The sequence below is a fragment of the Erithacus rubecula genome (assembly GCF_903797595.1).
Source record: "Erithacus rubecula genome assembly, chromosome: 4".
Taxonomy (NCBI): Eukaryota; Metazoa; Chordata; class Aves; order Passeriformes; family Muscicapidae; genus Erithacus; species Erithacus rubecula.
Window position 1 is genome coordinate 13,738,286 of NC_136686.1, and position 24,125 is coordinate 13,762,410.

Below are 24,125 nucleotides of genomic sequence, written 5' to 3' on the forward strand. Positions count from 1 at the left end.
CATTCAATCTGTAGCTAGAATGGGAATGAATTCCCTTCTTTGGAAATGAGAAGAAATAGGTTATGGCCTGAGCACTTCAAATGGTCTACAGTTATATATCAGGCTCCTTTTTCATCCCAAACTTTTCATCAGTGCCCCAAGACTATAACAAAAAAAGCCCTCAGTGCATTATTTGGAAGCAGCAGGTTATTTTCTGAAGTGTGAAAGGTCTGTACTAATAGACACTGATACAGGTGGATCTCTGAATGCTGATCCAAGGCTGTCCATTCCTACTAGGATTGCCTGGCCGATCAGGGCAGGGTTATCTGGCATTTGGGTGCTGTGGCAGCAGAGCAGTCAGTCAGAGGCTTAGCAGGTCAGGAATCTGTGTTACTGTGAGTGGTTGCCTTTCTGACTGGTCTTTGCTTCAAGAGGTGCACCATGAACGTGCCTCTGACAGCAACAGGCTGAGAGTACCAAAAGCTGACTGAGAATATTGCACTGAAAAATACCAGTATATTCAGAAAAAAAGTGTTGTTTTTGTGACTTTCATAATCCCCTTTCCAATTAGGTGAAATTTTTATTCTATTAGATTGTATTTGCAACTTCTCCATTATATCAGTTTTCCTTTTTATTTCGTACTATAATTGACATCAGTAAAAACCCTATTTGGCTTCTCCAATCAATGGTACTTTTATATATCTTCTTTTACTTTTTTGTCGCTTGCCATCTTTTAAAGATTCAGGTATAGTATTTCTTTGTACAAGAATTTATCTACAGTAAGAATACTAACTACTGGACTAACCTAAATTTCTTCTATTATTGCAAAAGAGGTTTTGTTATGGAGAGACTGGATTGTAAACAATATTCTGAGCATGTCTTCTATGGATTGTGTTGAAAGAAGAAAACCTTCATTGAGAAGTTCAAGAAGAAAATCTTGTTCATTAGACCTATTGAATTAGCTAAATATAAATTTTATTTTGATCATTGCTTGCATGGGGAGAATCTAGGACCTTCAGAATTCTACCTAATTTTTAAAAAAATTAGTGTGATTATTTAAGAACCTCAGGAATTGTGTGGGTAAGAAAGGTTATCTTGTCTAGGCCTGATTAATGAAGTGTTGTGCAACAAATTTCCCCTGATATATTTTCTTCATGAAATATGGGATATGGTGACTGACATTCCTCCTCATCTTCTCTGTTCTTTGAGAAAAAAGCCAATAAATCAATCTTAGGCATTGATGCTGCTCTTTTGTTGCTTATCCACCTTTCCTGCCCATCAACATATGGCAGCTTTGCAGATACGATGAGTCTCCCTCCTCTCACTTAACAATTTCAAAAATGACAGCTCTTTATTGGAGTTGGATCTATTCTTAACAGAAAAATCGTAGCTGCAAAAAAATTGCAAGGTTTATAATTTTACAGATTTTTTGATAAAATCTAGTTTCGTTTTCCAGGACTTCTATGATCTCTGACAAAAGTTGTGCTAAGTTAAAGCAGGAGATGCTCAGAAACTTTGGAAATCAATGCCTTCTTCATAAACTGATAACCTAAGTATTTTTATGGGTTTATTTTATAGTTAGTAAGCATTCATAGAAAAGCCTAAAACCTTTTTTTAGCACTCTCTATTATTTTTGAAACTAAAAAAAAAATAAATTTTCATCTTAGCAACTGGTCTGTGTCAATACTTTTTACTTCTGAGCAGCTGTTTTATGGATTACAGTTATATTTAAGGATGAGAGCAGATGATGAACCAGGAATTTTAATTTTACCTGGTGTCCTCATAAGCTTTTTGCTCCATAGCTTTGCTCAAGTGTTCTCAGACTGAAAGACAGTAGCTTGGTCCTGGGCTGCTGGGTTAAAGTGTAGGTAACACAGGATGAAAAACATCTTTCCTTATTGACTACTGTGCATTTAGACAGACAGATTGTCAGCAATGTGACAGTGATGTCTCAGGCACCACAGTTTATTGTGTATTTAGTACACAAATGAGGTCATGAGACAGCCTCTCAAGAAGTCTGGAAAGGATGAAAGGATGATTTTTATCACAAAATCCCAGTGGAGGCAGGCACCTCTCCTGATTTACCAAAATATGAGTACTGGTCTAATACTGATACTAAACTGTGATGGACAAGACTCTGTAACAGTTTAAAGTTTGAAAGTGTATGTTTATTCAGCACTGGGCAGCAGCGTGAGGTAATCCTCTAATATGCACTGCAAAATTACAGGTGATCACAAAGTCTATTTATTGGCAAAGGATCCAACTAAATACATATTCATAATAACAGCCCTTCCCATCCCCCCTTCCTATGGTAATTAGCTTGAATAACTATTAAGCATGCGTGATTGACTTCTTAAATTAAATCTGGGGACTCAATTAAGTCATGGGGAGGGATCTTAAAAGGAAGAAGTAAGGCAAGTCTTCCTCACCCTAAACTCTTTACCTTTTCTATCAATGACAATACAAATGATTTCTGGAGATAGTCCAATTTTTCAAAGAATGGGTTTCTGGTTGTATTGTCTGTGTTTCTTTGGTTTTGCTCACTAGTTTCATGTTTTCCCATTGTAAGCGCAGCTGAGCAAGGATGAAATGACAATAAATTATTTAAGTTTCAGACAACTACTCCTTTCTAACTTTTAATTATTTTCAGCAAGGTAACTAAAATTCTAATTTTCTAAGATTAGTGTTTCACTCCTCTAGCACACACAATTGCATATTCTAATCAATGTCTGCAAGGCTGGTGATTTTGAAGGTCTCCCTAAACTGTCCTGACAGATGTGAGACTCAGGCACTTCTGTTGAGTGGCGGCTTTAAGGGGCAACTTGTGCTGAGGAGCACAAAATGCTTCTGACATCCTCCATCTGGCCTACTTCATACCCACCCAAACTTGATTGATGCTTATTCAGGTGCCAGCCAGCCAGAAAGTAGTAGGATGGAGTATTGTTAAGAAAAGAGGAATTTATTTTTGTTGAGCTGGGCTGTCTGATGGGCTTTATTTTTTCTGATGCTCTTTCCATCACTTTCATTCTTTTTCTCTTTCCCATAACTGTTGTGCTTTTAGATATTTATTCTAATGATTAAGATAAAATTAAATCGAATAAGCAGTTTGCCTGCCCTTTCTTCAATGTACCCTTCATTTATTTGTATTATGACCCTTCCTGATAAGTTTTTCACCTGGCTGTATTTACTTCTTTATAATAAATCTCCCTTCCCAGCTCTTAATCAATTTACAGTATATCACACCTATGAGTTACTTTGTCATGGCTCAGCTCAGTCCATGCCACACAGGAAAAATACATGCTAAGGTTGGCAAATATTAATACTGCTCACACAGCTGTTTTAGTAATTGGGCTGCCAGCTGCATGGAGGAAGATACTTCACTCTGTATTTTTAATCTAATCTGAAGAGTTTTACTTCAGAGTTAATTATAAATAATCTGCCCTACCTTGTTTTATCTGTATATCTTTACAGGCAGCAATTAGCTAATCCTGCTATCACTCCTTTGAGCTCAGGAAGCCTAATTAAAAGAAAAGTAGTAATTGAAAGTCAGAAAGGCTAAATGACTCCCCAGATTGATTAAGTATCTGTGGCAGGTAGCTAGTAGATGTTGCTCCCTTTTATCATGTAAATAAATTTATCAGAATGTGACAATTAACTTCAAGGTGAATGTCTGAACTGCAGTGTTTAATCAGGGTTTTTGGTTTTAGGTTGGTAATCTCAGTAGACTCCCATCAGTGTTAAATGCCAATTTCCCTTGGGTCTTCTTAGGAAGCTTCATGTCAAATTGTGGAGATGGACTTGTGGTAATGAGCAGGTGTATCCCTGTCTTTGGTGGCAGGAACAGAAAACAACCTGTGGTTTTTTGAGCAGTCCAGTGGCAGATTCCTACTTGTAGGGAGAATATCTTCCTTGCAGACTGACCATCTTTGGCAGGATGGCTTGATTGCTGGTTGTTGCAAGGAGCTGACAGTGGTGTAGGGGTAACTTGCTCTCCTGAGCTATTCGTTCCTCAGACAGACTGGGTGCTGCGCTGAAGAAATTGGACCACTTCATTTTGCATTTGGAAAGTTGCTTTTCTGGAGTGCCCTCCCTCAACTTTGTCTTTGTGCAAAAGCACAAAGCAGATGGAAGGGACACAGAGAGAGAGGAAATGACTTGTTAGGGCTGCAATTTTCTTTTGTTTGAGAGATGCTGGTGTCTCCTGTTTTGGCTTCGCAGTCATGCTGTGTCTCCCTCAGTAGGTTTTAGAATTCCCCAGCTTTAATGTAACTCATTAGTCATGCAGGCATGCAGCTAGTGTAATAATTAGTATTACAGGAGGCAGAAAAATAGAATCTGCTCAAACTAATTGGTTATAAAAACGAGGGATTTTCTCATATTAGGAAACAGCTGTGATAGTTAAAGAAAAACCTAACAAGCAAAACTGGGTGGTTTTTTCTCTTGTTCTAAAGGGTGAGGCAGGTTTACTGAAAAATGGCCCCTGGCACTGACCAGGAGCCTGTAGTGAAATACAGTGATGTGAACTGTGTGGAACAGGACACTGGAAGTATGTGCTCAGTGGGAAAAGCATAGCTGGCTGTTATTATTGTTGCTATCATCGTGATTATTTGTATTGCATGAGTGCCCAGAGGCCGCAGCTGAAAAAGGGTGCCATTGTACTAAGCACTGCATAAACATTGTGCGAAGCAGTTTTTCCATGAATAATTTATGCCTTATGGTGCTGGGAAATGTGAAAACCAAGAAAAGAAACAGTGGCCCAGAGGGGTGAGACTGGGCACTAAATGCTTGGTTGTGTTTCCCAGTGCCCAGTGCTGGTCTGAGGACAAGGCTTGTGTTTCAAGGTGAAGTAAAACTCACTGGAAACTTTAGGCTCTGAGACATGACTCTGTCATTTGGCTCCTTGCTTCCATGACAGGTGGAAATATGATGTTTCTCAGTTTCAGTGGGAATGAGAATAAGCTATATAAGGAAAACAAATCACAATGGTGCTTACAGTGTGGACCAGCCTCAAGCTGCTTATAAGTTGCCAGTGCAGCCCATAACTAATAAAGTTTGGATGTCTTTTAATGCCTGCTTTTCTGCTTTCATTCCTTATGTTTCTTGGAGGCTTTCTGCTCTAGTTTCCCTTAAGACTGCTTCTGTACCTTTGAAAAATTTTGCTGTTTGGATAAACAATTGGAATGCCTTGCTAGATCATAGCATAATATCAATCTGATTGACACAACACTAATTCCAGGAAGAAGGAAATACGTGTAGGAGAGAGAGAGAAGAATTGTTTTTTTTTAACTAAATATTTTCCAATTTTTAGTTGTTTTGCAGCTTTTATGGGTATTTTTGAAAAGAAAAACACTGGGATGTTTCATGGAAATCTAAACCTCCCTGTTTTTCTGACCCCCTGGTTTGTATTTCAGATAATTTTTTCTTTTTCTATGTGGCCCCAAAAGATCTAGAACTGGATTTAACAAATTCTCATTTAACCCTGTTATACCTGCAGGAGTTTCTTTTAGGGTTTAATGCAGGCCTTTGTGGGTGAAAGCTTAAATAGCCTTGTGTGTATCAATTCTGTTATGTGCTCATTGCCTCACTTTCCTGGCTTGTAAGAGCAGCCCAGCCTCCATGGCATTAGTTAGGCCCCTTGAGCCATGGAAATGCCTTAAATTGTGAGATTTGCTGTGATAAAAGGTATGCCATCAGCGAATGTTCACTCTCATTACTGATCCAGCAGTGACACAGAGAGAAACCCTGTTCCTTCTGTTCTGTCCTTTTCTATTTCTTCACTTCCTTTCATTTCAAGATTACTGTCCTAGTTTGAAGTTTGAAAGATTTTCAGAAATCCGGGTATTTGTTTTTACAGTCATGGAAATCACGAGATAATATAATGTCCTATGCCCCAAGGGTAGACCTCATCTGGGGCAGATGCAGAAAGTGCATGTGCCTAATTTTCGAGAGCTAACAGAATAAAATAGGTTCTCTACTCACATAGAGTGTGTATACATATATATATATATATATATATATATATATATATATATATATATATATTCTTACATATAATACAAATGTCAGTTCAGCATGTGATATTTTTGTTGTATAGGTATATACTAAAGTCCCAATGGGTTATAAAGCTTTCTGTCTCCTGCAGACACGTGAATGCAGTGAGTAAACTTTGAATGTATCAGTCTGTGCCTGCACCTGCCCTGCTGGCATTAGGAGGGATCTTGTGTACAGCATAGAGAGAGGAGGCTGAAGAGCCAGCTGGGACTGAGCACAGAGCATGATAAGAACAGTGAGAAAGTCCCTACCTACAAAAGCAGCAGCGCAAATGCACCTGAGGCAGGTGAAAAGCCAACTGAAGAGCAAAGTGAACTACTTCTGAAAGTGTTAGCCAGACCTCTATAGCAGAGTCCAGTTGCCAAATGGCCTTGGTTTGAAAATTTTATCCATTGTAATCTTCTGAATATTTACTCTTAAGATCTCACGTCTTAAGGGCTAACATAGATGTCAAGAAAATGAGATGAAACTTTCATGTTCATTGCCTTTGGGTATTAGGCCATCTAGCAAAGTCAGAAACTGTGTCTTTCTTGTCTTTTGAGTACCTATGCATAGGCAATTTTGAAACTTTTTCTCCCAAATATTTGAAGAGAAAGAAAATAATCAAAAGGAAACCGTTCTGATGAAAATCCTTCATTTCAGCAAATTATCTCTTAAATAGAAGCTCTTTGGAATTCCTGACTAGTTTAAGTAAGGATGTTAAAGGAAAAGATTTAAAGGTTTTACATCAGTATGTCAGGTTCAATAAATGGCTTCTGATTAAGATAATTTCAGTGTTTTGTGGCTCATTTTAAAACAAATTGAATTATTTCCCCCCTACATTTATTTCTTCTTGCACTTCCAGTGAGAAAGATTATTGACACATTTTCTGTGAGTGGTGGCTTGGTTCCATTCCTTTGTCAGATATGTTAGTGTTTGTTACAAGCATAAGTCTGGTTATTCCCTATTTCTAACACAATTTTGTACCATGACTTTCTGACTTAAATGGGGCAGCTGCTGCCTTTAGGCCTAAATCAAGTCCATCTTGTGTTCAACTGGGAACAAGCCCAAATCTATGCAAAACAAAACTTTAGCAAAGTGAGAAGCAGAACAAAACCTGATGAGAAGGAGTCAGCACGAGTGCGAAGAAATTGAGGAACATGGATAACTAGAGAATGCTGCTAATGAGCAAAGGCTAAAATATAAGTGATATAATCAATTGAGATCTATTAATTAAGTAAAAGTTACATCAGGGTCATTAATTGATTGGAAAGGTGCCTTCTCCTGCTGTTCAGTTGGTGTTTTATTGCTTTTTTCCCCATCCAGTAGAACTGTGTTTCTCAAAGAGGCTTTTCAGAAGAATTCATTAGGGAGCAGAGTTGATACCGTAATATAGTTTTTCCTTCTTATACCATTTGGAATGCATAAATGCTGTATATAGGACAGGAAAAAAGGAAGACAAGGATTTAGATAGCCACGAAAAGTTATCTTCCTCTACAAGAAAAAGAAGTACTATATTTAAAAGGCTTTCAGAAATGTCAGGTATTTGTTTTTATAGTCATGGAAATAATAAGATAATACAGTTTCTGTTCCTAGACAGGAGTATGAATCTCTTTAAGGTGAGATTTTCTTTGCCAAGGTATAAAATCCTTGATTATACCAAAGTTAAGACTTCTCCATTCCACAGGGACTGGCATTTCATCCCCAAAATTCAGAAGCTCCCTGTACCTCATGTCACCATTACCCTTTACTGCCATAGCAACCTGGTGCTTTGGAAAATTTGCTCCAGTTTAGAGGCTGAGAGAAATTTTTAAAACATTCCTTCCTCAGAGCTTAGTAAGACTGAGTGAGTGCTAGGCCATAGGAAAATTATATCCTGAAAATCTGATGATGAATTTTTTACTCTAACCTTCCACCAAAAGCACAGCTTTTACTATTTTGAATGATCTATATTGCTTTTGGGGACACTGCTGACTTTTATACACAGGAGTTCAGCAGTGCCATGAGTGAATTGTTACCTTATTTTCAACAAATGAAAATGAAAATCCTGGCTTACAAAGCTTGACTTCCATTAAAATGTAATTACATCCCTTTGGTGTCTTATATATTAGGAGTGGCTTCAAATGGTGTGTGGCTCCTGTTCAACTGAATTACTTTAATTTTCTGCTTGCATAGGAGAATGAGGTTCTGGAATAAAGATGACTGTTTAAATAGGACTGCTGCAATTCCAAATTGCGTAGAGAAAGTTCTGCTAATCAAATTAACTTGTTTACTCACTAATACCTTGATTAGAATTTTTTTACTGGTCATCTTGGGCCCACAGAAAGTGGGTCCAACGCTAACCCACGGCCAGTGTTTAATCCTGTGAATAATTCTAAGTCTTGCAACAATTCATAGGGTTATTCTGGTGATGAAGGATTAGTTAATCCAGTGCATTTATGCATTGATACAGTTTACTCCTGCAGAGCTGTTTGGTTTTTATCTTGCTGGAAGTGCATTGGTTTCAGGGGGGAGCAGAGTGAGTATGTGATGCTTGGTTGCTGCACACTGCAGGGACTACCAGGCACTTGGAATTTGCTCTTTTGCATGCACCCTGGTCCAGAATATTTAGCCTGTCTGAGCAGGTGCCTGAACTGACCACAACCTGCCCTTCTGAAATCCAGAATTCTCATCCTGCTTTTTGCTTTGCTCCTGCCTCTCTGGACCCTGAATTCTACCATAGATAGCTCATAAAGGTGCTGCCGACTGGTGTCTGGCAAAAGTGGGCTGCCTAAATTTAAAGCAAATAGGGCAGTGAGTAGATTCAGATCCAAATTCTGTGGGTGCGGATGGTGTGAACCTGAGTTTCATCTGGTTAAGTGGTTTTATTGCAGTGTCTCTCTATATTTTTGGTAGCACTTGTCTGCAGCAAATACATTCCCTGAAGCAAAGGACAGCTGGTGCACAGCTCTGTGGCTCTGCCTGTGGAAATACTGAACTCTATGGGGTGGGTAAGGTGAAGGAAGCTACTGTAGGTCCAAAGCTCCTGCAAATATCAGGGTTCTGCTCAGGGTAGCTCCTGCTCACTGGGCAGCTTTTCCTGCTTCCCTCTGGCTCAGTGGTGAGTGTTGCTGGGGTCGTGGTGCTTTGCAGAGCCCGTGAAACGTGGAATCAGCTTAGTGGCTTTCCCATCATAAAGGCTGTCTCAGTGGGCTCTGCTTAGTGGGTTGCTATAAATATTTGATGGCATCACATTAAGATGTCTGGTAGGAACTGGTTGAACCAAAGGTCTTAACATCCCATCTGGACTAACCTGAATTTAATTTTGATAATTTTCATTTATGGAACAGGAAACTGAACAGGATTGTTGGACACTGTACTAAGGGGATCTTTCCCTAACTTAACTGGCAAATGGTTACAGCTGATGTTGGAGTATGGGACTGATGAGCAGATAACTGCCATTGTACTCTCCACTCAGCAGCCTTTTGAGCATTGTGACCCTTTCAGTCATGCCTGATTACTCTGGAGATGGTAGCACTGGCAGGGTGATCAGGATAGTGCGGTTCCAGTGTGGCTGTGACCCAACAGCACGTCCTGAAAGTGGAAATCATAGCCTAGGGTCAACAGAAATGAGGCCAATAAAAGCCTGAATGATACAAATGCAAAGAGAAGGTTGAGAAATGAAAAACCATGAGCAAAGTGCATCTTAAAGCCCTTTATACATTGGTAGCCATGGACATACCGTGGTCTGTAGCCTGAGCATAAACAAAACAGCTGGAGTGTAGCTGTGAACAGACTTGTGCACAAGCACATGAACATCAACATTTTAGTGGGTCAGCACATGGGTATTGGTGCCTGTGGTAGGAATTTTAAAAGAGCCTAAGGGGCTGGGAAGTAGCTGAGCAGTTTTCTCTTTTTTAAAACAATTAATTTTTTTAATACTCCCACAATTGTGTGTGTATGCATGTCATTTCATGGAACAAGTGTGCTGTGCATCAATACAGAATATCTATCTGAAAGACAAAGCTGTGGTGGTGTGAGTACTTTGAATGAGGGAAGAATTCCATCTGGCACGTGACAGCTGAGACCCAAAGCAGAGACACTTGTTTTTGTAGGTAGATAGGTTTGCCTGTTTGGATGATGTGTGAATTACCACAAGGTAGACAAAGAGAAGAATTGGGAAAGCAAGAGATGCAGACCCACAGGCATTAAGTACAAATGGATAAACAGTGGGTTGCCTCAAGTCAAGTGAGGATGGGGACCTAGTGCGTACACCAGACCAAAATTTTCTTTCGATGCTGACTTCATTCTTTCTGTGAGCTGCACAAGCTTTTCCACAGAGTCCTGTCAGCAGTCTGCCTGCATTTATATGTCTGCTTTGCTCTTAGGAAATCTGGTTGAAGTCTGCATAGTGCCCTGCTGCTTGTACTGGATCTAAGTAAATGTTGCAGATTCCAGTGTCAGTCTGATTGATAAAATGCCACTGTTTCTTTCAGAATGTCAGGGTTTTGGTTCAACTGGGCAGAAACACCAATTTAGTGTAGTGGTTTAGGTTTGCCAATTTGAGATTTCCTGGCTCAATGCACCAATTTATGTGTGCATTTTGTGGGAAATAAAAAGTGTGAGGGAGAGTGCAATCAATACAGAATCCAGGAGGGTCAGTCTGATAAAGAGGCAAAATTAGAGGAAGTGGCTAATGTGGGTAAAAGAGGTTGAGTGGGGATTCAGGACATTTGTGGGGCGGGGGGGAGGGTGAAGCTGTAGCTGAAAGCAAATTAGGTACTAATTCAAAGAAAGATTACTTTTTCAAATGGCAGGTTATGAAATAGTGTCAGAGTTTCTGAATAGATCCAGACTACAGACATTCAGACACGTATGCAAGCACAGGCATGTGCAGAGACCGGGGCGAGGGGGGGGGTGTGGAAGGGAAGTTATTTTTCAACTAGAAACAAATATGTCTTCTTTTCAATTATTATCCCTTTGAAAGTTAAGCAAAGTTTTTAAGGGAAGGAGGTTTTAGTGGAGATTACATGACTAAGCAAGTATTTTATTTTGATTTGACTAAAGGATTATTTGAAACTATTTTTGTGTTATAACAGGTGAAAAAAAATGTTGGTTTGAAAGAAAAGAATCTAGGAAAGACGAAAAACAACCATCAGAGAAACGTGATAGCCTAAGTTTGCCTTCTGCTGGAGGTACCTGGCCCTATCCATACCAGAAAGATGTTAGTGTACTCACCTTGTCTTTAATAGAAATGAGCTGTTTTTTTGCCACAACTGCTGATTCTGTGATTGTGTTATGTAAATTAGAGGGAAATGAATCATATTTACAAATAACACCTTAAGGGCCAAGTGCTTGTCTTCTCATTCAAGGTGATTTTTGTTATTTAACCAGAGGTGGTGTTCATGGCAACAAGATTGGCAGAGTTCAAGGAATGCTAGGATAGCCCTTTCAGGCAACATGGTGTGATTTTTTTTGGGGACTCAGTGATCCTTCTGGATCCATTCTAACTCAGCACATTCTATGATAGTTTTGATCGGTTTGTTTGAAATCTGAGTTAAGGCAAACATGGGTCTGCTTACTTGCTGGTTTGCTTCCAGGAAGGATGCTTCATAGAAGCTCTGTTTCCATCTCTCTGTGGTACCTGTTGTGCTGTTTTTGGCTGGTAGCAATAAGGATTTACTCATGCTCCCAGTGAGAGCTGTTATTTTCCCCATTACAAGGTGACATGTGATACAGAAGTACTAATCCTCTTAATTTGTTTGAGTTTTGAAGGTCCGTCTGTGAATTTCCTTTACCCATCAAATACCACGCTACCCTAGAGTGAGAGTTACTGCAGGTGGTAGTATAATACACAGATTTGCACTTGTATATTGTTCCCTTATTTACCCCAAATTAAATAGAGAAGCAGGTGCTTCTTAGTCCTTTGCTCACCCCATCAGTCTCAGCTGGCTGGACAGGCTGTGCTCCTGTGACCCCAGGCCAAGCTCCCATTGCCTCCCAAGTGTGTCTCATAGGTGTCTGCCCCAGGGAAAGGATTAACAGTGAAGGAGCTGGAGCAACAAGGGAGCTTTCTCCCCATGCTCTAGAGCTGCTCACACATTCAGAGAAAGCCAAAGACTCACAAAGAGCCAGAAAGGAAGCAGGGGAAGGGTTTATGTGTGGGTAGTGTGTGTGACACTTTCTTCCAGCTCTCTGCTGAGCCGTGACCTGGTTTCTCCAGGAGATGCCTGCTGTTTTCTTATTTTCCAAGGAAGTTCCTGAAACAATGCTTTGCATGCCAAACAGGGTCAGCTCCTCAGATAGAGAGGGTTCTGAACAGAACATGCAACTCCATCTTCTCCACTGCCTGAGCCTTTCCTGTTACTTCTCTTCTTTTCCTTTTCTTTCCTTTTTTTTCCCTTTTTTTGTTTAAAATGAAGAAACAATTTGTATGTGCATGGAGAGAAACAGAAAGAGGAATTTCCATGGGTATTAAATGTAATTTATTGCAGTGCCTTCTGGACACTAATTTTTACTGGTTTTGTTATATCTTGACAGAATCCAAGAAGAAGAAAAAGGAAGGCAAGAAGCAAGAGAAGATGTTGGATTAATGGAGTCAACTTGGGCAATGTGAGGAAGGGACATCAGCAAACATGATCATTTAACAGTTTCATTTATATCTAGGCATTTTATCCTAAAAGTATTTATAGCTTAATGGTACTCTAGAAGGAAAAAAGCAAACACAGAAAAAAATATCCTTTTTTTATTACTTTAGTGTTTTTAATGTATAACCTAAACAGCAATTTTTAGAGGCCTCTAATTAAGAACTCCAGGCTCATTTGGAAAATTATGTCTATTGTATGTTGAACAATGCTGAAGTTTTTAATTTTTTTTTTCTCAAGTCTTGCTATAGGTCTCAGTCTTGTAATTAGTCCATGCAAGCAGAACCTGACCTGTGTGGAGCTCTGCTGAAGCCAGTGGTGTGAACCCTGTGTGAACACAACACTCTGGCTGGATGCATTTATATTTAAGATTGGGACTTTAAATCTGAAAAATTGAGGCCTGTTTCTTAATTTTTGATTACATCTGCATAACTGTGAATTTTTTTTTGTTGAAGGAAAAGATGGGGACATTTTGTTGAATATTTACAAGTATGGTATTTTCTTGGATGTGTGCTTAATGTTCATTCCAAAATGTCACCATCTGCAGGTAAAAACCAGTAACACTCCTTCTTTAACCATATTTTGAATGTTGGTGGTAAATCTAAAATCTTTCAACAATTGGACATAAAAGGGTCCTAATTTTTCATGATTTTCCAGCAGTGATTTTTCAAAGTAGAATGATGACAAAACTTTCCCCTTTTCAGCATATCAGTGTTGGTGGATGGTAGTGTCCTCCATTTCACCTGTAAAAGCTGAAAAATGCTGTATTTTATTTGTTCATTTTGACAGAAGGGGAAAATCCTTTTCATAAAAGATCTAGTTGAAATTGTTGGGATTCTGTCTGACCCAGCTTCCTTTTGTATTATTGGAAATATTCCTGTTAATCTTAATTATAGCTGGTTAAAAAATAGTATGTCTGGTGGGAAATAATAGGAGGTATCTCTTTGGAAACCACCAGAAGTAGTTCATATTTTTGACCAAAAAAGGGACAATTTGTGGGACCTGAAACCAATAGGAATGAAATTATTTTTGATTTATCTTTTACTAAAACAGAAGGGAAATATAAAACTGGTATCTTTTGCTTTCTTCCATTTTTATATAAGCAAAAAGACCTTGGAAAGAGCTCAGTCAACATAAAATTAGTTGTAATTTTTTAAAAACATAGTCTGTGGGGAAAAAAACCACAAAAATTACAACCAGCTGTTTTTCAGTTTGTTCAGTTTATTTAATTTAAATTATTCTGAATCCTGTGAGAAATCACAACGTAGAAAAAAGATCTGACAAATGGCTGGTCTGTCTCTAGGTAAAAGGATTGTTTCACAAGCTGGCAGCAAGCAGACCAGAATTTTTAGAGAAAACATGAGGGATTTCACTGCCCAAATTAAGCTCAGAATCATTGCTTTGGAATTCTAAATGTTAAAATTCAACAGCAAGAAACAAGCTTTGCTGTCTGTGTAGGCTGCAGGCGTGCCTGCTGATTAAGAGGAATAATCTCCCTTGTTCTCCTGCATGGTTCCCACTGACTTCAGTGAAGCTGCAGCAGGCTGTGTTCATCTGAGTAAATCACATTTCTCTCTTGGGATTAGCTTGTAGACAAGCAGAAAGTCTTTTTTTCATACTAACTTTACTTCCCTTTTCTATGCAAAGAAAATTGTAACAACTGTAGACCTTGCCCTCTTTTTTTCTCACATGGAGGGAATGGCTGATCTGGACTCATGGTGTAAGGCAAGTCCTTCTGTTCCCAAACAATCCTGAAGCCTGCTAGCCAAGGCTACATGTAACTTAAGGTAGACTAACCTCACAATTATTCACCAGACTCCTTGGGTGTGTTTTGCAGTCTCTGTTGATGTCCTTGCTTTTTTGACTGTGCTTTTAGACATACGTAAGTTCACAGTATAGTTGAAAATGTTACCCACACATGGTGGATGTGCAATGACCAAATCTAAAATCATAAAGGCTCATATTTAGGTGGTTCTGGGTGCTATTTGGTTTTGTTCATGATCTAATCAGGTCTACCTGTACTTGTGCCTCAGACTTAAACTAATGGTTTGGTAAGTCTGGTTGAAAGCAAAGGGAGAAGGAAACTTTTTTTCATTCACCAAAGGTTTGTCTGTCTAAATGCTGCATCAGTTCACTTAAAGTGGCTCAGCTTTGAGTGCAAACACTGTTGCACCATTGTTTCACACTGGTTAATCTAGTCCATGTTTCATAGGGAGCTGGCAGGAATTGGGAATGATGTTAAGACCAACACTATGATTGTCCTTTAGCAAGCCTTAGATGTGACTTCTTATTTCCACCTCCATGAGTATAAAGAAAATAAATTCCTCTGTGTTTCCTCTGACACTTTATGGTCCTTTTGTTTAACTGCTCATTTGGCTTCTTAAAGGAACATTCCTAATAGTTTTTGAAGGAAGCCAGTCAAGTTCCTGTGGTGGCATAAGATGTTCATGGAGATATTTTACAGAAAACAAGGAAACAAACAAACAAAATATCATGTTAGGACCAGAAGAAAATTCAGAATGTGAAATAGGAGAGCATTTCTTATGTACTACTCAGCCACATAAGTTCAGATCTCTATTGGCATCTTATTTTTGACAGCAATTGGAGTAATAGTTTATAAACTTAAAATGAAGAAAATTTCCAATAAGCCAGAAGAAAACATTCAGTGGAAAGTCTAGCTATGTAAGAGGTAATTAAGTAAAGGCAGAACACAGAGGAAGATTGAATAGGTCAGTCAGGTCAGCTCTACAAGGAGGCTCCTGGTACCTAAAAGGAGCCCTTGTGTCACTAGTGACATTATCAGGAAAGCAAAAGGCAAGATTCTGAACAAAACCTCTTCCCACTCATCTTGATCAGTTTCTACTTCAGTCATTCTGAAACTTCTCCTTACTTGCTTTCTAATCTCTACCCTTCCTGCTTTGGGAGGGCAAGGTTTTCTGACAGTGCTGTGGGAGCAGCTAGTTCAGATGAAAAACGTGTTTACCCTCTTGGTGCTATTCTATTGCAATGAAGAATGACTTAGCATAGATGTGTTGCTTACCTAGTTAACTGTCAGAGATTTGTTTCATGAATGTCCCTCTCAAGGAGTGCTTTATATCTTCATTTGTTACAGCTGTAATAGAGTATGGGGAGGTGATAAAAATCCCCCAAATGATTGCATTTTCCTAAGCACTCAAATCTCTTGGAAAAGAGATGGGTGAGCTGCTGAACATCAGCTAAGGATGAATCTGCATCCAGACTCTGGATTTCAGTGAGTTTAAACCTGAACATATTTGGTTATATCTCCCTTACCTTTCTCTAAGCAGAGAGTTAGGCCTGTCTATATCTTGATTTAGTATTTCAGTATTTCAGGACTGGGACATTTTCTGACTTAGACATGTCTTCTGACAGAAATTCCCATAGTGAGTGAGAGTCATTGCTTGTGAGCCTGGCCTATTTAACAGTCTGTTAAGTGCAGCAAAACTTCTGGGCAAGGCTCCAGGAAGGGAAAATGATTGTTGTACATGCAGGTAAATACTAAATTGTAATTTACTGATTTTCATCTTCTAATTCCATAATGACATTCTGGACTGAACTGTTTTTCAAAGGAGAAAAGTTAGAATAAATGAAAGAATAACAATTACAAAACATGTAAGCAGGCAGCTTTGGAGAGTCAGTCAAGAAGAGACAGATAGGAAGTCAGGAGCATTTGATACAAATTTCTATTTCATGCTCCTTATGTGTGGAAGGCAGAACTATTGGTTGGCACATTTGTTTTTATTCTTTCCCTGATTTGTGCCTTAATGAAAACTAATCAAATGTAAAGTGTTGCAGAGAAGTAAAGTCCTGCTCCAGTCAAAAGGAGACAGCAGCATACAGGCTAATGTTGATGTTGAGGGTGGGACAACAACCTGATACTCCAAGTGTAGGAACTGCAGCAACATTACCAATGTAAACTCACCACTTTTCTAAGGCAATATATTGGTGAGGTGGAGACCATTTTGATATCATACAGGAGTCTTTCATGACTCCCAAATCACACTAAGAAGAGGAAGTAGTATGCCAGTGGAGGTAGGTATCTTGTATTCAATCAGTTTTATTTCTCTAGGACTGCACTTCTCTGAAGTTGAGACTGAGTTCTGTCCTTTACAGAGACAAATTCCACCTGTTGCCTGCCTTCCCACACTTATCCATAATTTTGATAGCATTTGTAGGTTTTCTGTTAATTCTGTTAAGGCACTATGCTTCTCTGTTAGACTTCTGTGGATGTTGTTGATCTTTCCTCATCCTTGAGACAATATCCACCATTTCTTCCTGGATTGTTCAAAACAGTCCCAGGAAGCCCATAAAATTAAGTTCCTCTGACCATGTCCTTCTGAAATTAAAAGTCACAGTAGCAACTTGTTAATCATTGTATAAAAATGAATAAGGAAGTATGATAATGAGCAAAGAGAGTTCCTGAATTTGCTGGAAGGATGAACTGTTGGTAAAAATTTCCTCATAACTCGACCTTGTCATGGCTTCCCAGGGGACAGAAATGATCAAATGATCATCTCAGAAATTAGAGGCATTGATGCAGCAGCGTCTGCCTTCAAGCAAAAAAAAAAAAAAACAAAAAAAAAAACAAAAAAAAAACCAACACCACAGAAAACCACCTTAATTAGATAAATGGCAAGAAGCTGCTATCCTTTACCACTGTCCACTTTTATCATCGAATTATGATGGTGCATAGAGTTCCAGGTATAGTGAAAGACTTGCCTGAGCAGGTGTAGAGGATGGAGAGAGCCTATTCCACCCGTGGGTGTTTGCATTTGGAGAAGATGTAGGTAGTCTCATTCATAGCAGCATCAAACTCTGCTTTTGAACCAAAACTAAACAATGCTGAGATCTAATAATTTTCCTAATGACCCCTTTCTGTCACTCTTTACAAATGGTCATCTGTCTTGTGGCCTCATCACTCTGAACTGAGCAAAAATCTGGGAAGAATGAGAATTTAGCTATATCGACTAGCGCTATCTCATTGCTGGAATTGTATAATCCTTTAGTCCTTTCTGTAGTTTGCCATTTAAAATGGAGTTTCTTGGAGTCCCAAATGGCTAAAGAACTCTGTAAGTATCTCCTAGCCTTTAAGCCACTTGGCTTTGAGTTAGTGGTGTGTGTAAAAACAGCACCTACAGATTTGACCCTTTTCTTAAAAAAAAACATGGTAACAAACAAAACCCACAACAAAACTGAATACATGTCCAATGGGTGGATTTATTGCTGAGCTAAAAACAGAGGGCTCACAAGTATTCCCGTTTCAGAGATCATTGAAAGTTGAAGACTGTACAAAACCTTTAACCCTGAATTCAGTGATGGAAAATGGGTAGCGTCTGTGGGGCAGTTTTACCCTGTGCCAATTTAACTTAATTAATTTTTGCTGTTCAAACTCCATCACTCTGATCTACCTGGCAATGAGACATTATTTAACTTATCTTATTAGGTCATTCATTTTATATTACAATTATGTAGTTCATCTAGATTTCTACAGCTGAAGGGAATGGCTGTGATAGTCCAGAGTGTATTGTGGTTGCTGAAGTGGCCTGAAGCAGAGACAGGCTGCAGCTTGGAGCTAGAATCCACCTAATGCAGATGTCAGCATCAGACACAGCATCTCTCTAAATCCACAGACATGCATACTGTATGTTTATATATACATTCATACATGGGGGAACAGAACTCTAGAAAGGTGTATGCACGACTCTCAATGTGAATCACAACCAGTGCTGCCATGGTTTCAGGCTGTGGTTGAAATGAAGGAGCTTTTTGTCCTATGCTCTTATTTAAATAAAGGTACACAAATACAATGAAGAGATAGATTTCTTCCCACTTGCCAGCACTTCAGTTTAAGGATAGCTGTGTCCAAGGGAAATGCAAAACACATGCCAATGAATTAGCAAATGGACTTACTATCACAGTGATGTTCTCTTCTGTCAGACCAAGTACATGCAAGGGCTATGTTCAAAGTTGATTAACTGCTTACGTTAGGTGTGAACATAGAAACACAAGACAGGAAAAGTGTTTTTCTCTGCCAATAAAAAGTGAGGAAAATGGGTAAAGTAAGATGGAAAAATAAAAGAGAGAAACCATATTAATTCTTGTAGTTTGAGTGATAAACTGAAAGCAGAAATAAAAGTCAAAATAACAAAGCCTGAATATCATGTTCAATGGATTTCTAATTCTGTATATATCCATCAAACCAGTGCTATATATCTTCTTATGGGTTACTTTCTTTTCCTGTTCCTTTTCCTTTTTTTTTTCCCCAGTTTGTATATTGATTTTGTAAGCTAGCAGTGTGTTACCTTTTCAATTTTTTAAAACTTGTATGAAAGCCATATATTCATATTGTAGAATGAAAGCATTAATCCTGTAACATCCCTTAACGTTTCCCTTAGCTCTGTGGGATTTTGGGGGGCTCTAGCAAATGTATATGTTTACCAATTGTATCAGCATAATTTACTTGCTCTTAGTGACGATAAAGAATTAAATAAACTAATGCACAGACACGTGGTGTCCTCATTTGGTTGTGGAAACTGTTTCTGGTGTTTCTTAAATGAATTATAAGTACTTAATAGTATTTATTTATTGCACTAATTAGCCTCAGCTGTAGGTGTTACTTGTCACACAAACAGATCTGTGAATTCAGAAAAAAGTTTTAATCTGTAGAAAGATATCTGCCAGAAAGTGAATCTAGCAGGAAACATTTCTCTGGTTTGTGCCCACTAAGGCCTATCTGTCCCAATTTCCTGACACATTTCAGTTCTTTTAAGCAGCTTGTTTCAGTATAGAGTTATTTCAACGTGTTTGATATTGATACAATGATGGATTACAGTCATGCTCAGCTGTTTTACTTTAGCAGTGACTTTAATGTGTGTATTTGTGTGCATGTGTGTGTGTTTGGTGAGCAGTGATTAAGACTCAAGAATAGAAGAAGTAGAAGAAGTTATGTTACAATTTATCTGGATTTTTTCTTTGTCCAACTTTTACTTAAAATCTTAGAAAAATTAATTAATTACTCCATGAAAAGTATTCCATCAGTCGCTGCTAAAAGAGGGAGATGCTTCACATGAAAAGCATTCCATCAGTCATTGCCAAAAGAGGGAGATGCTTCACATTTTTTACAAGATGAGGAGATTAATATAGGCTTCTAAAATTGTTTGAAAGAAAATTAAGTACTGCAAGGTTTGAAAACTGACAGTACATTCTTCAAACCACTTAAGGACTCAGAAACCTAAATGTGGTCTTTGGAAAGGAGACCGAGTACTCCTAATTACTATTGTTTAATTGCGAAAGAAAAATGTTAATTCCATTTTAATATGCTGCTTAGCAGTTAGTTACATTTTTAGCATTTAAGGTGCTCTTGGACTTCCTTCCATGTGAGATACCTGATCTTGTTAGTAAATGTGAGCTGCTTGAGGAGTGTGTCAAGTCAGGGTTAGCTTCCCTAAGCTCCATCATGCTCGAGACATGTTTCTGGCTATAAACATGGAACAGAGCTTTTACACCCATTCTTTCTTGGCTGGGTTGCTTTCCTGGCACAGGGTCTTAGGAGGCCATCTCTATCAAGACATGGCCTCTTTTTTGTAAGTAGATTAATGGAGAGGACTTCATGCAGGGAAACCCAAGCTCTGCTACCACTTTGTGCTCCAAACTTTTGGGAATGGTAGTTCCTTAGGTCTGGATGGAAGGAGGACTGCCAGTGATAAGTGGGATGAGATGTCAGCAGGCAAGTGTCTACTAGCATCACAAAGCCACTCTGAGAACTTTAAGACCCCAGAGCTCATCTGGTGTGCTGCTACAGCTGAAGTTCAAAGCCTGCTTGCACTTCATTATCCCTCTGGCCTTGCACAGGATAGACTTGTAAAATTAATACTCAAATATGTGGCAGTCACCCTTGAACAGACAGAGATGCACTCACTTTCTCCCTCGCCTCATAGATGATGCAGCAACACCTGATTCTCACTGAGAATATTTACAAAATGAACTCTTTGAGTCCAGGATGAAGCCTTCTCACAAAGTAGTAATCTGTGTTTTTGTCCATTATTATCTTTTGTAGTGATATGGGAAGTCACCTACACAAGATTCTCTCTGTTTTTCTTAGCTGGTACTAATTGTCTGCAGTGAAACCCAAATGGAAGAAAAAAAATCCCTGTAATATTGTAGTAAAACACAATTCTGTTATAAAATCTTCACTGGGAGCATTTCTGAAGAAAGATTATTACATTTGTGGTCAAATGAGATTTGACATTAAATATAAATGTGCTACACAAAAAAAGTATCTTTTACGGAAAAATATCTCCATCCTTACTGAGTACCCTGAGTTACAGAAGGTTTTATTGCTATACAATCATTATTTAAATTACTGTCTCCATTGGAAAAGAATGCTTTTTGTTTTTTTGTTTATTCAGTCTCTGCTTTCTTAGTTAACACTTTTCATTTGCTGCTTTACACCATTTCTACCACGGGAGCAAAAGATGAAATCTTGGATCTGAAAAGTTCAGTAACAATTTTTTTGATCTGTTCAGTACATAAAGCTTTGCAAGACAAAAACACACCCAAAAAAATCTGTCATAAAAAAGATTGTTTTCAATTAATTAACAGCTATTTAGGGTTTTTATTATTAGTTTTGATTACTGGAATTTCTGGATGGAGAGTATTAGAGAAGTGATTTATGTTGGCAGTGGGGGAACGCCATCCATAACAATAATTAACTTGCATACTCATGCATTTTGTTTATTCCCCCCAGTATGCAATTTAAAAAACCCTACTGCTCCTAATAAAAGCATTCTGCTCATATATAATAATATGGGAACTTTCTGGCTGAAACCTTTTTTATTACATTGACTTTTATAATTTTTTATTGCTCATTACAATTCACTAGAGATGCTCATGGGATCTTGATGTTCAACCTTGCTCAAGTGCAGTGGATGCTGCTTCAGGGTGTGCAGTGGGGTCAGTAGGATGAAGTGTCTGCCTGGGGATGTGCTTGATGCAACAGGAATCTCCAGCTGGAAAGGTGAACTTGCTTCAAATTTCTCCTCAAAGCAGTTATGGCAGAGCTAGTAGCCAAAGAGATGTAACATGAGGCAATATTTTCCCTATTGTAATTTTCTCATTCCTGTCTTTTCATTTCTCCCTTGCTTGCTTGCTTTCTTCCTTTCTTTCACTTCCTCCTTGGGCTTAGGACTCACAATGATGACCCAGAATTCAGGGTGATATGGGAAGAAATTCCGGGGAGAAGTGATTTTGAAAAGTGTGAATAGAATCCTGATGTAAAGACCAAAACAACAAACAATTGGGTATGTGTATTAGAAAAAGACATAAGAAAGGACACAGACTAGGGCACTGAAGAATCCTGTCCCAAATATAGGTTTGCCTCAGTGTTTGCTGGAACTGGCTGCAAGGTAAGCTAGGTATATCTGACATATAAAAATATATAGGTCATATATATATATATATATATTTAGTATATCTGACAAGGTATACTAAAAATATTTATGCCAAATTCAGAACCTGATTTTGGATATATTCCAAATGTGAACTGCCCTATTTTCAGCATAGAAAAATGTGTTGAGGGTCATGATATAATGCTAAAAAAATCCTAAAATATGTAATATCTCAGTCCTGTAACAATTTACATGAGTGCTATGCGTGTAGTGCTACTTACTCAACAGGACACTTCCCAGTGCCAAGAGAGGTGGCAAGACCAGGTCTCCATTTATCCTTAGCTGGGAATGAAGTGCCAGGTTTGGTCTTTGCTGCTGTCCTGCTTTGCTTACAAGGTCCATCATACGCCCTGTATAGCTGAGTGTCCTCAGAGACAAAACATACACTCCCTCAGACAAAGACTGTTTTGTAAGTAGCTGAATTTGAACTGGGCTTGTGTTATCTCAACTGCTACTTGCTGTCTTATCATGAAAGCTCCCTAAATAAGCTACTGCTTTCTGCTCATATGCAAAGAAACTAGGCCAGTCAATTTTCTTTCAGTGCCAGCTGCCCTGCTGCCTTGCACATAAGGGTCACAATAAACTGGTGCAAAATAGTAAGAAAAAGGCAATGGAAAGGGCAGCCACCTTCCTACTTTGTAGCATTTATGCTACAGGTCTCTAGAGAAGTCATCAAGGAAGATGAAAAACAGTCTAATTTTAAATCCAGAAATATGTATACCACCCCAGTATGTGGGGTCAGAGGTTAATCTGAGAGGCTGTCCTTAAACTCCCTCTGTAGTCAATGGAGCATGACAAGCCCATTCAGAAGGTGATTCAGATGAGAGGGCTAATTTAGCAAATCTGAAAGGTGTCAGAAAGGACCTCTTCCTTTTTTTTGCTAGTTGCTGAGGGAGCTTAGGGAAGTGAAGTGTATGAGGCTGACTGGAGTTTTTGCTTGGTAGTTTTCCCTTCCAGTAAGGTTGCAAGCTGCTAAACAGGAGGCCAGCACTTCAAACATGTTTAGGAATTTAAAAACTAAAGTTTCTTAACATCTCTGAATACAGGGACCCAAATATGTATAAGGCAAGTGGATTACAGACACATATTGTGGCAGAGAATCTATCTGAAGTCCCTGTGCAAAACTGCTGTGGCTTATGTTAGGACTGCCCACATAGCACGGCTGAGAGGACCAGAGAGTGGGAGAGAGGTGACATGGAGAGCTCACTGCCTCCTCCTTGGCCCCGACGGAGCAGCCCAGTAATTCCTGCAAACAAGCAAGCACAGGAAGGGCCTGTGGAGTGAGAATGGGGATGGTTTGGGAATAGCTTACAGGACCACTCCTTATCTCGTTTTTCCCACTGACAGATTTAGAGCTGTATCCCTCAAGGTGATCTACTTCTGAGAGAACTCAAACCGGTACCTTAACTACTTTTCTCCATGAAAAGCTCATCTGGATAAATTTTAAAGTCTTCAGTTGAAAGGGGCTGCATAAACTTTAAAACAATTTTCCCAGCACCCACAGGCCCCTCTTCTGTACACCCCAGTTCCTCTCTGTTTGAGCTGTCACCAGCCCAGTGTTATTCCTCCTGCTCCCATATCAGCAGCTGCACAGACAGGAGCTCTCAGCCAAATGCCAGGCGTGTGGGACCCTCTGTCAGGACAAAATCACATATTTAGCTCTCTGTGCCAGTGCCAGCTGGGAGGTGTGAATGCCAAAGAGAGCAGGCCTGGGGCTGCAGCTGGTTGCCTGTGCTATTGATCCAGCAGGTCAGCCAGTGTTAGAGAGCTTCAGAAAAACAGAATTAAGCTCAGACAACCAGAGAATCATCGAGGTTAGAAAAGACCTTTTATATCATCAAATCCAACCATTTAACCTGGAAATGCCACATCCATGAGTTAGAGCAGAAGGGTTGTGTGCTGGATTTGCCTCATGCTTTTAATACTTAGAATGGGTTTATAAAAAAGAGGGAGGGTGACTTTTTACACAGGCAGATTGTGATCGGTCAACTGGGAATGATTTTTAACTAAAAGAAGCTGCCTTTAAACA

General features: G+C 39.0%; 1 protein-coding gene across 2 annotated transcripts in view; it reads left to right on the plus strand.

The window, feature by feature from the left end:
- The window catches only part of PTN (pleiotrophin), a 76,973-nt gene extending 57,817 nt beyond the window's left edge, over positions 1-19,156 (plus strand). For both annotated transcript variants that reach the window (XM_079305115.1, XM_079305114.1), the window contains exon 5: positions 12,529-19,156. In XM_079305115.1, the coding sequence (XP_079161241.1) occupies positions 12,529-12,581 (53 nt within the window). In that variant the 3' untranslated portion in view covers positions 12,582-19,156. The remainder of the gene's footprint in view (positions 1-12,528) is intronic.
- Positions 19,157-24,125: the final 4,969 nt, after the last annotated feature.